The sequence below is a fragment of the Toxotes jaculatrix genome, chromosome 17 (genome assembly GCF_017976425.1).
Source record: "Toxotes jaculatrix isolate fToxJac2 chromosome 17, fToxJac2.pri, whole genome shotgun sequence".
NCBI lineage: Eukaryota > Metazoa > Chordata > Actinopteri > Toxotidae > Toxotes > Toxotes jaculatrix.
This window is the reverse complement of record NC_054410.1, coordinates 22,238,060-22,253,519: the sequence shown is the minus strand read 5'-3', so window position 1 is coordinate 22,253,519 and position 15,460 is coordinate 22,238,060. Positions and strand designations below refer to the sequence as shown.

The window sequence follows — 15,460 nt, the reverse complement described above, 5'->3', positions numbered from 1 at the left end:
GGACCCAAAAAAAAAAAAAAAAAAGTTTGTAAGTTATTTTGGGTTTGCACAAAAAAGACAAGTTTTACAGCTCAGGCGTTGGCAACAAGAGCACAATGTGGTCCAAGAAAATGCCAGAGGTGATGGTAAGGTTGCTTTGTAACTGTTTTCACTGGTGCTTTAGACTAGATCATTATGTTCAAACCAAAATAGCACCTTCAGTAAAGAAGAGTATCCGCTCTCATGAGATGGTTGTACAGTTAAAAAGACGTACACAGAAGGAACTAAGGAAAGTAGCTTTAACCGTACTGAAACATGAACAGACCTAAAGTATGAAGATAACAGACACCTCCTTATAAAAGGTAAAGGCTTGAAAATCTTAGGTTTAAACACAAGAACACAAAACAGCTTTCGAGTCTGTGCTCTCAAACATTCTATGAAAACCATCAAACGATCTTGGAGGTGGGGTTTTTTTTTTAGGGGGGGGGGGGGGGTGGTTGGTTCTTTGGAGTACATTCTGCAAATATTCAACAAATACTGCTACATATCATTAGTACAATACTAGCTGAGGAGGTGTATTACCTACTTAAAGCAGGGACGGGAGGACAGGAACAGGAAATTCCAACTATCATAAGTTGCTCAGAGGCTGAGTCTGAGTTTAAGGGAAATGCAGCATTAGCTTCAGTACCATGGCTGATTCTGTTTGGATGTGGATCCTCTGGTGTATGTTCTATGTTTATATCCATGGTCTGATTGACTCTGTTGACTGAGTCTGTCCCAGCGTCATGTATGGTATATAAATATAGATCTAAATCACACGTGACCACCAGGGCGAGAATAAACTCCAGTCAACTGATGAGGATTAATAGTAGGTTTGTAAGCAGGGATTTCTCTCCTTCTGAGCCAGTGGTACTGAATAAGTTTTGATTTGTGTCTCGTCAACTTTTCTATGAGTGAAAGGACGATGATGGCTTTCATGTTTAGTCCCTGCCAAATGGAATTTTAGGCCTGATTGTGGCCGTATTCAAGATGTCTGCTAAGTCTCCCATGATCATGATTTCATGTTGTAACGAGATATTTTTGTGCTATAATGAGCCATACCAAATGATCAGCATTATTTAAATAATATTATAGGTTATGTTACATAACATTTCTTGTCATGACGTCGTATCACTTCATCGGGAAACCTCTTACAAAACTGAAAACAAGGCAGGTTTCTCATCATCACATGATGAAAAGCTGGTCTGCTGTTATAAAAAGAAACTCGGATGAATGAATGAATGATAGTTTTTCTGCATCTCTTCCCAAACATGAGATAAAACTAAATCAAATCATTGCAAACCAGCCACTCACTGGATCCGTGTCTATGTTTCAAGCTATAACAAAACACCAGCTCATCATATTAGAATGAAGGAAGGTTTCTAGTTTAATGAGATTAAGTTATTTATTAATGTGGTTTGTTAATTCTGTGTCATAATGGAGGTGATGATGTCTCATTAAAGTGACATGTTGTTGTCAGCAAAAAAAAAAGCTTCTTATTAAAACTGAATAATTCCAAAGAAGATGGAATTAAAACATGAAAAAAATATCTTGTCATAACATGAAATTCATTTTTATAAACGCTGATGGGATTTGGAGTCTACTAGTGAAGTTTTTTGATGAACAGAACTTAAGCTGACGACCATGTTTAGACTGTTGGGGATGAAATGGTACTGAAACAGATACAGTTTTTGGAAATTCTTAAAATGATCATGGGTTTTGTAGTCCAGTTCCAATCTATGTCACTGATTTGCCGGTGTTAGCAAAACTGTTAGACAGTGATATGAGTAGTTGTAGACTCGTAGTATTTAAAATGAGTATTAGATTTGTTGCATGGATGGATACGTGGTTTGAAGCTGCACAGCCTTTAGGTTGAACGGAAGGTTGTGTGGTCTGTTGTGGTCATGCATGGCGATCAAAGGGCATGGGGGAATGTGGGATCTCAAGTAGTACCGTTAACAATTTCCTACATTAGCCGTGGTCCATCACTCAGCCGTCGTGAGGAGGCATCTCATGTGGGCGGAGGTCCGTCGTAGCGGAGCATGATGTTGAAGGATCGGGCGAAGTTGTTGGAGAGCGAGCAGCTGTTGCCTTCGTCCATGAGGGGCAGCAGGAAGGCCAGGAACAGCAGCGCCAGGAGGAGGAGCCAAAGGGGAAGAGCCAGCCGACACACCCGCTGCATCAGCCCGGGCTTCTGCAATGGAACACACAGAAAAACACACACTCATAAAAATGGAAATGATCATATTAAGCCATGTAGTGCAGATTCAGTAATAGAGCAATAACATTTCAATTCTTTGGCCTGATCACAAGAGGCTAAGAAAAGAGATGGATCCCTCTTGACAGGACAGTGACAGGTTATGGACAGTTATAAATAAGTTTTTTTTTGGAATCTTGATATCTGTGAGATTCAGAATGAATGAAAACAATCGGGATGATTTGGCGACAGTTAATTTCCTCTGAAAAAACGCAGGGAAAAATGTTTTCTTGTCAGTGAGAGAGAGCCTGGCAAGTGTAGGACATTTGAGCAGTAACAAGATGAAAGCAGAAGCAGCTCACCCACGCACTCAGAAACATCGTGTACCACAGTAAACTGCTCACTGTTCAGCTCAGGCCTCTACACTCTCCCATTTCTCTCAGACTTGTTATTCTGTGAATCATGATTTTGCCGCCTACGTTCTTTTTCTTTCTTTTTTTCTTTTTTTTTACCCTCTGAGCGCTGTGGCACCAAGCCCTCACTGGAAATGATTTAAAGTAAAACAAAAAACAGTTGCCTGCAAAGGTAAAATTCACCGAGGCCCTGAGCATCAAACACTGGTCCATCAGGCAACAGCGACTGGGAAAACGTAAAGCAGTTTCTGAGTAGGACTGTTGTGAATTTGCTAAAATTCATCATGTCAACACACTGTAGTACTGACGAACGGTATGTGCAAGTGGGAAATGGCTCATTACGATAAGTCCCAAGCTCTGTGGTTGGATGTTTCTTACTAAAATACTTGTTGAGAATTGTAGTTGACTATGATAGACAACATTGTACCCCAAAAATAGCAATGTCGCTATGAAATGTTGGCAACATGGCAAGAAACAGGAGCTGCCAGACAATCAGACAGGCTGTAAACAAACCAACAGTTCATCCAGATCATCTAAAAAAAAAAAAAAAAAAAAAAAAAACCCTCCGCAGCACTAATCACCATCTCTCGGGAAATACAGGAAAACTGTACGATGAACTGTGTTTGATATACTCTTACTTTTAGAGTACTAGTTGTCCAAAAACCACCTCGTCCTGCTCTGATAATGGATTTATGAGTACATTACTATAATTAGTTTAACTTCTGTGCTGGAACAGGAAGGCTCCTACAATATAAGTAGAGGCTTAATTAAGTAATAATCTGGCTTTTTGGCATTTTGAGCTGCACATGGCAGCGACAGAGGAACACAGATAGAAAGCTGCTACCGAGTTACGTAAGATGCTACTGTGATAAGACATGTTCCTTTAGTTTTTAATGATCATTGCAGTCGATGGCTGTACCTCTGAGCGGGTGGGAAAACAGTAACAGCAGGAAGGAAACATGAACACAACTTAAATCCAAATCGACTTCTGGTCTAGTCTGTCAGCTATAATGTAGACACACACACACACACACACACACACAGAAAGGGAGGGAGATAGACTTGTAGTGTGTAAACAAAGGTTAATGACTGATGGTAGAGGAAGTGAAACTAGCTAATCATACCTCCACATGAGACAAACACCCACAGGGCAAAGGTATGCATGTGTTTCTCTGGATCCGCATGCTCTACCTCAACATGCTGTGAACGAGTGAATACACGTGATAGACACATACACCTTCCTTTGACATTCTGCTTCATGTTGACATGATCCATTACATCATTTCTGCAGATTTACGAGCTGCCAATCTCCTGTTCTACCACGTCCCAAAGGTGTTCTACTGGATACTGGGCAGACTGGGGGAGGCCGCTGAAGTTCACTGTCATGTTCATGAAACCAGTTTAAGACAACTTTTGCTTTGATGCATTAGATGGTAAACTGTGGCCATAAAGGATGGGCCTAAATTATGCTTGGAAAATATTCCCTAGACCAGTAAACCACCACCACCACCAGCAGCACATGTGGAATATCTGTTCAGTACTATTAACATTCTACACAGATGTCAGCATTTGCTAACTAGTTCATTTCTCATCTGTACCAACCAGTGGTTGCTAGGTTGCTCAAGGAGAACCTAAACTTAAAGAAGTTAAAGATCCAATAACTTGTGTAAGCATGTGTAATGTATACTTAGTGTAACGCTAATGAAATGTATAGGATTAGTGTGTTTAGACTCATCACATGCTTTAAATGGTGACACGAGGACTGGTGAGTCCTGGTGGAGTCTTGTTACTAATTGGTGAGGTTTCCCACTTATTAAAAAGGCATGACCCAGTGTGGTGCATAATTAGATTTTTTTTACTTCACTGTTTGGAAGTCACTGTCTTTATATTATTTATTTTTGGGACATGCCTTTATGACCCCTTTGGATTTTTTTTTTAGCAGCAGTGCTCTGACAGTGTTAGTCTGTTCACCACGGACATGGCCCATGGACCATGGAATAGGACCAAATTCCTTTTCACATTAATTTTTATTTGTCTAAACATCAAAATCATAAATAAAAGTTAGGGCCAGGAAAAATACTCTGGCCTGGTGGAACTTGAGAAATCAAACTGGTTTCAGCTCACTACACCGGTCCAGACAAGCAAAACTGGAAATCGAACCATCTCTAATTCCCATCAGCTTCAGCTTAGCAAATGTTAGCATTGTAAAAATGCTACACTTAGATGATGAACATGGCAAACATTACACATCAAGGTAAACATCAGCATCAGATCTCTTGTGTGCTGTACAGAGCATGGCTGCAGACTCGTTCGCTTTCACCAGCACAATTCTTTTTTTTTTGTTTTAAATAAATGTGTTATGTCTATGTTTATTATTTTGGTTCTTGTCAAAATAAGACTAACTAATTAAAAATTGAAGTCATTATTACGGATGAATATTCTGATCTAGGAGTGACATTAACAGACTGCCGTGGCTCAACAAACCATTTGGTGAATAAAACAATCAGCCGTCCCTTCTCCTGAAGATAAAAGCTGATAAACCCAGGCAGGAGGAGAACAATCAGCCTGAAAAGACCGTGTGTAAAGAATGAGGAATGACTGAGGGGGGGGGGGGCTGTTTCAGATGGGGCGTCTGAGGGGTCAGCAGGGTGGGAATGGCATGCTTTAATCTGCTCCCCACACACACACACACACACACACTGCCTACTAAATGAATGGTGGGCTTGGGGGCTGGTTTGAAATGCTTGACTTGATGCGAGTCCTGGGTGATTAGGTCAGGTGTTTGTGCTCTTCACAAGCCACAAAGACCTCTGGGAAATTCCAATTCGGTGTGTCAAATGGAGTCCTGAGGAGCGCTTGGTTCAGAGGTTTAAAGACAGACCTGAACATTTGTTTATTCTGCAGAAAACTTCAACCTGTAATATTCCTTTAATCTGTAGAACCACGCTAAAAACAACGAAAACAGTTCATATCCTTACACGTTTTAACCCCAAACAAAGAGGGAACAATAACGGTAATCTTAATCTCTATCCTAAATAGTTTGGTGTTTACTTTTTGTACCTTTGATGCAGTGGCCGGCTCCTCCTGTTTGGTTGGGATTCTCTGCAGAGGGGCAAAAATATTTCGATCAATTCACGAATGTTGACATTGTTCTCAGCGAGTGTTACACACACTAACCCTGTGCACTGGATAATCATACTAAACAAACCAAACCACATTGGAATTCTAGCGATTTATTACTGCAGGTTCACACTGTTGAACTGACAGGTGACTTTTCCGCATCTGCCATGTTGCAGAGTCTAGTGAGTTATGCTCTTAAAATTGGTAAAAACTTAATGGAATTTTGAATGGTCCACAGGACAACATTTTTTTTTAAATTATTATTTATTCACTTATTAACCAAAGGTGCTGGAATGCAGTTCTGGATCATTCCAACCCACTTCAACCACTAAATGTGTGACAGGGTAACTTAACTGTCACTGTGCAAGCAGTGAGCGAAAATGATGTTACACTGCCACCTTGTGGAGAAAAAAAGCAACAGCCTTTGAATTCTGAATTGAAACGCAGCCAGTTCTGACTCTACAGTGGCTGACGACGAGCTCTCCTCTCACCTTAGCATTGGTCCAGGCCCTGATGTTTCCCGCGTCCTTCAGTTTGGACTTGAAGAGCATCCAGCGGTAGCGGAGTTCCTCCAGACTCGCATCCTCTGCCGACCCAGAACCAGCTTCCCTGCTCTCACTTTCCTGGAGCAGTAGCTGGAACTGCGCTTGACCCCCAGCCACACCTGCCCTCAGAGCCTGCACCAGGACAGAGCAGAGTGTTTCAGGTGAAGGAAAGGTAAATCCTGGTGTTTGTTCATCTTTTTTTTTTTTTGACAAGAAACATTAGCAACAAAAACTGAAACTTTTAACCACAAGAGGTCAGTGTCACAGCAGTTTAATAACAGAGATAATAACAAGAATGAGTATTGACAGATCACGTTAGGGAAAGGTTAAGCAACATGCTGCTGTATATTCACACTACAGAGTTACATGTTTGCTGACTACATCATAGACAAAAGACAGAATATTAATAACCTCAAATGCTTAATGTTTGTCAAAGGCATGCACTGTTTAAACAGCGTTAGTCCCTGAACAAACAATCACAAATCTGCTCAACTCCCCAGCAGTTTACGTAGCTTCAGCCAGATTTATGCCCAGAGACATTCACTTCAATCACTGTTAAAGTTAATCTGTCCCAGACGTTCACTGCAGGAAAGACTAGGGACACTTTGAATAAATGGCATTAAAAAAAAAAAAAGGCGACGGTAGAACCCAACCGTTTTATGGATGTGAATAAGCAGATGTGTGGACAGACAACAGATGCCGCTCAGTCAGAAGTGTAGTTCATGCATTGCACCAGTTTGTTCTCCAGTGCCTGTAGTGATGCTTAATTTCTCTCTAATCTTGTCTCCTCATTTAATTTTCAATTTCCTGTGTGGACATGAGTACATGTACATGGTCACGAGTCTCTTTTCACTGCTTAACCATGCAGTGATAACAAACACTGTCTAGGTGGCAGCCCAGAGTGACACATACTTGGTCCTATACTTTCAGGACTAGGAGTAAAATTGTGATTCCTAACTCAAGACAATTAATCATCGTCTGTGCTGATGTTTGAGGATTTCTAGCTGCAGAGCTTATTAAACTGTTTTACTAAAACCAAATCATTTCAACTATTTTAAAACAAGTAAAATCTAATGTATGTATCATTTTTTTGTACTGTTAAAATGCATTCCCCAAGACTGGGTGACATTATAGGAATAAAGATTTTCCTGCCACATGTAGGGCAAACAAGTTAACAAGGGGGTGCAGTTGAAAGGACAGCGGAGGAGAAGATTATATGTTCCTCAGGGAATAGAGTGATTCAGAGCAGTGGATTTTCACCTTTATCAGTGTGTGCCTGGGCATGTGGAAGATGTGGCACTATTACAGGCTTTATAGGCACTGAGGAACCACAGTTCCTATTTTAATTTACATATAGACAATTTATATTTATGTTTGAAGCCATAAGAGAGGCTTGCTGATATTTGCATACAGTCTGCTATGTAAATGGCATATTTGTGTATGTATATATGTATGTATGTATGTATTTATGTATGTCTGTATGTCTGTGTGTGTGTGTGTGTGTGTGTGTGTGTGTGTGTATATATATATATATATATTCGGACACCCTTAAAATTTTACACAATCTCAAATATCGTAAAATATTTGCAGAAAAATCTTTTTTGTATTTCACAAAGTGTGGCTGCATCAGACAGACGCAGACGCTAACAAAACAAATGATTTCTTTTGGGTTTTTTTGTCTTTTGTTATCAAGAAAAAAATTAGCAAACCTAAATTCTTGATGGTGTCAACATGTCAGTTCTCAACATTGTCGGTATCAAAGTTAACAAATAGCAAAGATTGTGTTTGAAAAAAAAAAACCCATCACATAACAAAATGAATATTTAGTATTCCTGCCAATAGCACACAGTAACGCTTTAATCCTGGCTGGCATGTTCTCCACGAGCCTTTCACACTGTTGAGGGGTAATCTTCTCCCATTCTTCTTGAATTACTGTTTTTAATTCTTCCAAATTCTTTGCTTCCCGCATTGAAACAGACCTTTTGATAATCCACCAAAGATTTTCATTGGGACTCATGTCCGGGGATTGAGCTGGCCACTCTAAGACCTGGATATTGTGCTCCTGCAGCCAAGGTCTACTTGACCTGGATGTGTGGCAAGGGGCATTATCTTGCTGAAACATCCAGTTTCGACCTCGACGGAACAGTGCATGTGCAGAAGGGAGCGTGTGGGTTTGGAGAATGGCACAATACTTAGAGAGTTCAATCTCCATACATCCCCAAACCATGATACTGCCTCCACCATGCTTGACAGTAGGTACTGTACATGCTGGAGATAATGCCTCACCTGGCCTTCTGTGTACCCTCACATTAGCATGAGGAGCATTAAGCTGGAAACTGGACTCATCCGACCACAGAATCTTCTTCCAGTTCCTGGCTGTCCAGTCCTTGTGTGCTTGGGCCCAGTGGCGCAGAGCTAACCTCTGCCTCTCGTTGATCAGGGGCTTCTTAACAGCCTTGCAGGACCTTAAGCCATGATGTAGGAGTCGGCCACGCACAGTGTGGGTGGAACACTGGACACCAGTTTGGTTTGACCACTGTTACTGAAGCTCATGTGATGTCATTCGGTGGTTTTCCCTGCACATGCGGATCAGGATGCGGTCATTTCTCGCTGAAGACACTCTTGGACGCCCCGATCTTGGTTTGTCTTCCAAGCTGTTTATATTTCTGCAGTGTGTATCCAACTGCTGAAGGACTGCATCTGCACTTTCTGGCTATCTGGCAGCAGCTGTGCCCTTCCTGGCTGAGAATCTTTATCTTTAGGCCTGTTTCTTGTGTTAAGTTCCTTGTTTTAGCCATTTTTGATCTGAAGAACTTTCAAATGTGGCTTTATACAGACACAAAGCCCCCTAACAAAAATTCTTCAATTAAAAGGATGATCTTCATTAGTGGGTCAGTGGTTTAGTATTGTGGCTGTGACTGTACAAAAACAAATTGCACCTGGAAACTTAAGCGTGATTGTTAATGCAATATATCACAAATGCATGGGGTGTCCGAAAATTTTTTCCACCACTGAGTGTGTGTGTGTTTGTGTTGCGTATATACACAGGAAACCTACATATACAAAGCAATGCTCTTTTTTTCCCCCCTGCATCATCAGGGAAAAAAAAGAGCTTGTAAAATAAGCCACACTTTCTCCTAGGAGTTGTCCTTCTCCTTGTTGTAATTAAGCACGGGCTGCTTCATAAATAACTCAGCATACTCTGACATAATAGTGTTTTTAGCCCTAGGTTCCCTTTCAGAATGATTCCTGGTATAGGTACAAGCCCTGAAAGTCAGAAATGGAGTCTGGAGATTTGCTTTTAAAAAAAAAACAAACAAAAAAAAAAAAAAACTCCTTTCCCAATATAAACTGAATGGATTTATGTATGCTACCTATGCTAGCAGCCAGGCATAAGTAAATGAAACTCCAATAACCCTCAGGTCAATTGTACTGGTGCAATGAAATGACTGGACACCCATGTCTCCTTTATAGGAGAGAACACTTCAGTCGGGTCCTTAAGTCCATTTAACCTGTGATCCATCTGCTGGTTTACCGAGCTAACATCCACAAGCCTTTCGGAATTTTAGACATAGTTAGCACTTAACAAAAAGCTGGTGAAGGCAGCACCATGTTGACATCTTCCTCAATGTCGTGATACAACTATAGACTCAGCCGCACAAAAAAACATCCTGCATGTTGAAATGTTAACACAAACTCACTTTGAGCGTGTTCTGTCGGATCTTGAGTTCTTTGGCACTGAGTGGTGCTCCCTGTTTGCTGAGGATGCCTGAGAGGAGTTCGCTCTCTTTGCAAAGCCAGGCCTCAAACTCCCTCCACCTGGATGAGTAGTGTCCCGCGCTCCCCTGAAAAAAAACAACAAACAAAAAAAAATCAACACTTTGACAACTCATACGAAGGAAGACTCCAGCAGCACAGCACGTGCCGACACTGCCAACCAGTCAGCCGTCGTTTCATATTCTTTTTGAGTCTGGATATCTGGGGGATTTCTGGCTGATGTGTGGACTGTTAACAGATCCATCAGCGGGAGATGTTAACCACAGCAATCATTTGTCACCAGAGTTCTGTGCTTCTTTTGCCTTCCTGTCAATGCTGTTTCATTTCAAGACCAATTGTTCTGCCCGACAAGTGCAAAATGGGTGAGAAGGTGATTACAGCCATTCAAAGCTCACCAGTGCTCTACAGCTAAAATTGGAAAGTCGACAGAATAAAAACCTCAAGACTGATGCCTAGACAGTTGCATCCATCGGGGGAAAGAAGGGGAAGCTCAGAACTATTTTTAACTAGGAGGCAATGGAGAACAAGGGATAAACTTCAAGCTGGGCAGATACTATGTGGATAAGATGAGTGATCACCTATCTGGCTGCTGGATCATCAGAAATTTTGCCTGGCAGTTTGATGATTCTTCTATGGCTGCTGTCAAAAGATCTATAAACTGGAGTGAACTTGTTTTAATATTACTGGAGCAGTATTTTCCGGCGTTGTGGTCTCACTGTGTATTCTGGACTGAGACGGTGCTGGGGACAGATAAAAAGCTGACCTCGGCTGCACACAGACAGGCAGACAACAGAGTCCCAATTTTTCCTTTATAATCTTGCTTTCTGTTCATAGTAGGAGTGCGTGGAGTGATGCTGCCTTCATGTTCAATGCCAGCGTAGATCTGTTGCATTGCCCCCGGGTCATATAGAAAGGTGATGTATAGTGAGAATGAATGCAACGATTACTTAAAGCAAAAAAAAAAAAATGAAGCCGTGGATTTTGGGGACCCTACAAGTCTGGGACCCTTGTGCAGGCGCTCGCCTTGTAACGGTTGTTGATTTAGCAGCGTCCTCAGGCAAGATACTGAACCCCATATTAACTCAGTGTGAGTTAATGTGTGGTGTGAATGGGTGAATAGCATCTAGTTTAAAAAATAACATAACTTAACACAACTTAACCCTACAGCATGGTTATATTATCCAGGAGACTCCTATGTTCCTGTGGGAAGTAGGAACATTTCTTTAGAGTAAACATAGCAAGATACCGTTGGTGATGGTTGCTTGGCTGGATCCCTCCTGAACAGCATGAACGCTCCTCCTCCTCCTCCTCCTCCTGGGCTCAGACCTTCCCCTGCCTCCACACTGCCCTCTCCAGAAATGCTTCTTGCCCCCTCACCAGAGCTGACCTTTGTGGTTAATGCTGCTCCCCCTCTGTCTCCGACCAAGATGATGCTCTCGCCCCCTGTTGATTTGTAGCTGTCAGGATTCCCGACGGTATCTTTGGAAACACCCTGGCTTGTTCTGCTGCGAATGCTCCAAGAAGAGGAATCTACTTCGTCTCCTTTGAAGGAGTAGTCCTCGTCTGTCCTTGATGGACTCAAATGTTCATCGTCTTGTCCAGCCAGTATGGAGTGACCTTCAGCACGGCCCTGGATCCATCTACCCTGCCCCATCATCATGCCCTCCATTGCCTCTCCCTCCAGGCCTCCTCCTTGTCCGGGTCCAGAGCTACCCAAGGCTCCATACACCTCTACTGGCTGGTCTTGCTGTTGTTGTTGTTGGCCTCTCTGGCTCCTGGAGCCTCTTGCCCTGACCTCGCTGTCCTCCTCCCCCAGACTGAGCTCTGTTGTTAAGGATGTGCTGTCAGAAGACAGGCCTCCAACCCTGCATAAGGCAGGCTCCGTCTGCTCTGTGGAGCTGTACAGCAGGCTGAGAGAGAGAGAGAAAGACAGAGAGAGGTTAAGCGTTTTCATAACTCACCACTTCATCAGCTGTACTGTATGTCTAACCCATCCCAACCACATGAAGAGACTGCTGAACAACACAGGAGAATCATTCCTCTATTTTTTTCTTTCCTCCATCCAGTTTTTTCACCTGACATAAAGCCTTGAGCAGGGTTAAAGTCGAGGTTGTTTGTTTCTATGCATGCATTAATATTCTGTACCACAACCACTTATCTAAAGACTCCAGTGCCTGAGCTCAAACGTTCATTATTGACCTCAGAAGCAGCAGTTTTGACAAGAGACACTCAAGTTTGAGAAGTGTTTGAAAGCTTTGTTAACACCAAGTCACCTCATCCTGTCATGACAGTTTATTGTCAGGTCTGTGACAATTCGCTTTGTTTATGGCGGCTACAACAGCAACAGTAACTTGTGACTTTCCTGTACAGCTCATGAAATGACTGCTCCTTTAAATTACGATGTCATGACGGGGGTCTGTTCACCAAAAAAACAGATTTTTCAAGTACCTTTGGAGATTGAGACTCATGTTGTAAAGGGCCAACCAGGACTCTCGTAGCCGCTTCATGTCTCGCAGAATGTGGACCTGCCCCTCCTCTGACGTCCGCTCCAAAACTCCCTGACCCTGGACCTCCATCTGCTGCAGCTGAAGCTCCTTCTCGGGAAACTCTCCCAGTGCTCTCTGTGGACAGGGACAAAGAGTCATGATTTCTTATTTGTGTCAACAAGTCCCCACAAAGTTTTCTTCCACGTGTTTTAGTGACTTTCAGATTTCCATACAACGTGTCACTGTGCATCACTATACAAGTAGTTTTTCAAAAGTGAAACATGATGACTCATTTTCAATAATAAGTCACAGCACGCCGACAGTGTACTGTACGTCATCCGCTGTGGATAACAGCTCTTCCTCTGTGAAGTACACACTTTTGTCCACTGATAATCTGTTTCCAAAGACTAGCCACTAGCAGACAAGGTCAGTACCTGATTTTCACAAGTAGATGGCTTCACAATTTTATTATTCAATACCGAAACTATGAAAATGAGAGCCAAGCTGGGATTAATGACGATTCTTCCCTGTCATTTACACACATCATTTACACGTCTCAGGTAGGTGTGAATAGATTTTTGTTTTCAGAATAAGCAAAGCTACTGAGCTGTGCCATCATTTGGCAGGTCAGTGGTACTGTACACAGGGTGGCTGTGGTTGAGGAGGTAGAGCGGTCGGCCATTAATCACAAGGCTGGTTCAAAGTGTCCTTGGGCAAGACACTGCACATCAAATTGCTCTCTCTGGTTAGGCCAGCACCTTGTTACCATGAGTGTGTGTGTGTGAGAGAGAGAGAGAATGGGTGAATGAAAGGCACACTGTTGAAAGGCTTTGGATAAAAGTGCTATATAACTGCAGTCAAGTCCATGTTCTAGGACAAGGTCTAGGACTACATTACGATTGTGAGACAACATCTGAGGTTGTGTGGACTTTGTAATTTAACGGTTTCTGATGGACACTGGAGACATTCATGAGCAAGTTGGGCTAAAAATCTCATATTTTAGGTAACATGCTGCCAGTGAATTACACATTCCTGTTTGTCATTACGGCTCAGCCGTGGTGCTTTAGACCAAAGAAACAAGAGGACTGAAAGGGTCTCAGGTTATTGACTGCAGCTTTGCAAACTGTTCACTTGCTGATGGACGGGGACGTTTTCTGTCAAGCTTTAGTCATTTCATAAAACTCTGAACTTGGTACCAGGTGTACTTGGTATCCAATGTATAGTTTAAAAGAGCAGAGCCTCTGGTCAGTCATACAGTTAATGAAATGCGGAGGTGAAGCATCTCGGCTCATGCCGGTGATTAGATTGGCAGGTAGGTCAGTGTAGTAATGAACAACGTAATTATAAAGACTCTCCTTGGGATTTCCATTAAAATTCATGACCGGGGGGGGGCCATTGCTCAGGGTCGCTGCGAGCTGCCATCAGTTCTTTTACAGAGCTGGGCGACAGAACAAAACAATGTCAGTGACATTAAATCAAGAGCTGGGGGGGGGGAGAGGGGAATGAGCTGATGAGTTTGATGAGTCCACAATGAACACCCTGACACCTGCAGGTCGGGACCTCCGCACTTACAAGCAAGACAAGAACGTTCCCAAGGCTCCTAATTATCCATGGGTGACTTCAGAGAGAGAACTGGAAAGATGGCACCTCTCTATCATGATGAAATTACATTTGGAGACATGTTTGGATGACTTACAGGAAGATGATTAATGCACCATACCAGTGGTCTTGCGCTTGCATCAGCTCGCTAAATTCGATGCGGTTACAACTTTCGACAGCTATTTCCCAGTCGAGTTTCAGGCGTCCTTCCACGGTACGTTTTCAAAATCAACTCGCAGAGCCCTGAAATTTTCTCAACATGGCAAACGCATCATGGTGAAACAGACATCCAGTCCGCATTCAAGTTACTTAGATGTGTGTTAAAACTGTGGAGTGATCTGTGAATCCTACTTGGCGGTGCAATGTACGAGCTGATGAGGAGGATGTAGGGTTTTGGGTCAGGGAGATGGAGGATGAGGAAATCCCCCTCTGAAAACCTGATCCACCTCAGATGTAAAAGACTATATCTCCATCTCATTAAGGCTGTTTGGAAGAGGTGATATTAAAACTGTAAAAAAACATTTAAAGGATGCTAATCAAGGGTCATTCGGAAAGTTTTTTTTTTTAAAGAACTGGCAACCTTTCTGTCATATTTCCTAAACTAATGTTAAAGCAAACCCTTACATTACATTAAGGACTGACACAAACAGACCTGTGCTTCGTGCTGGCGCCCCTCGATGCTCCACTCTCCCGAGGGGGCGTGAAAGGAATCCAGCTTCTGCCTCATGATCATCAGCCACTTCTCTATGTTCAGCAGGCTGTCGTGGAAGCTCTCGTGATCTGCAATGCTCTCCTCACTCTCGCGCACCTTCACCTGCGAACGAGGATCAGCAGAGACAGTCAATGACGGCTCAAATCAAAACTCCTTTTTCCTGAGACATCAGTTGAAATCCTTGGTGTTTCTTTTTGCTTGTGTACTTATGTAATAAAGAGCAACAGATAAATGTGCTCAGTCACTTTTGGCTGAAACAACTCCCCCCCTGTCTTACCGTGACTGCACTGTGTAGATGTTTCCAGTCAGCACAGAGCCTCTCAAACTGAGTCCTGTTGCTCCGACTGGAGGAGACCAGAGTCTCCAGCGCTGTGATGTGGGCCTCACAGTCCTCCAGGTCCTTCCGGATCACCTGAAGACACACAGTGCAACAGTGCAGGCTAAGGGAAACAGCGAAACAACACACAACTGTGGTTTTGGTGCAGACGTTCACATATTATTTGTTTGTTGAGTAAAATCTGATGAGGAACACCGTTTAAAAAAACATCTAATCTTTTGATGCTGGATCCTACCATGTTCAGCGTGGTAATGCA

General features: G+C 42.7%; 1 protein-coding gene across 2 annotated transcripts in view; it reads right to left on the bottom strand.

Moving 5' to 3' along the window:
- Window positions 1–681: 681 nt before the first annotated feature.
- The window catches only part of syne3 (spectrin repeat containing, nuclear envelope family member 3), a 28,349-nt gene continuing 13,570 nt past the window's right edge, over window positions 682–15,460 (bottom strand). Inside the window, exons 11-18 of one of the 2 annotated variants that reach the window (XM_041060281.1) lie at window positions 15,145–15,279; window positions 14,808–14,969; window positions 12,519–12,691; window positions 11,317–11,980; window positions 9,995–10,138; window positions 6,240–6,425; window positions 5,680–5,730; window positions 682–2,212 (exon numbers count right to left, since the gene is read on the bottom strand). In XM_041060281.1, the coding sequence (XP_040916215.1) occupies window positions 2,030–2,212; window positions 5,680–5,730; window positions 6,240–6,425; window positions 9,995–10,138; window positions 11,317–11,980; window positions 12,519–12,691; window positions 14,808–14,969; window positions 15,145–15,279 (1,698 nt within the window). In that variant the 3' untranslated portion in view covers window positions 682–2,029. The remainder of the gene's footprint in view (window positions 2,213–5,679; window positions 5,731–6,239; window positions 6,426–9,994; window positions 10,139–11,316; window positions 11,981–12,518; window positions 12,692–14,807; window positions 14,970–15,144; window positions 15,280–15,460) is intronic. The other variant, XM_041060282.1, reaches the window with a different exon arrangement.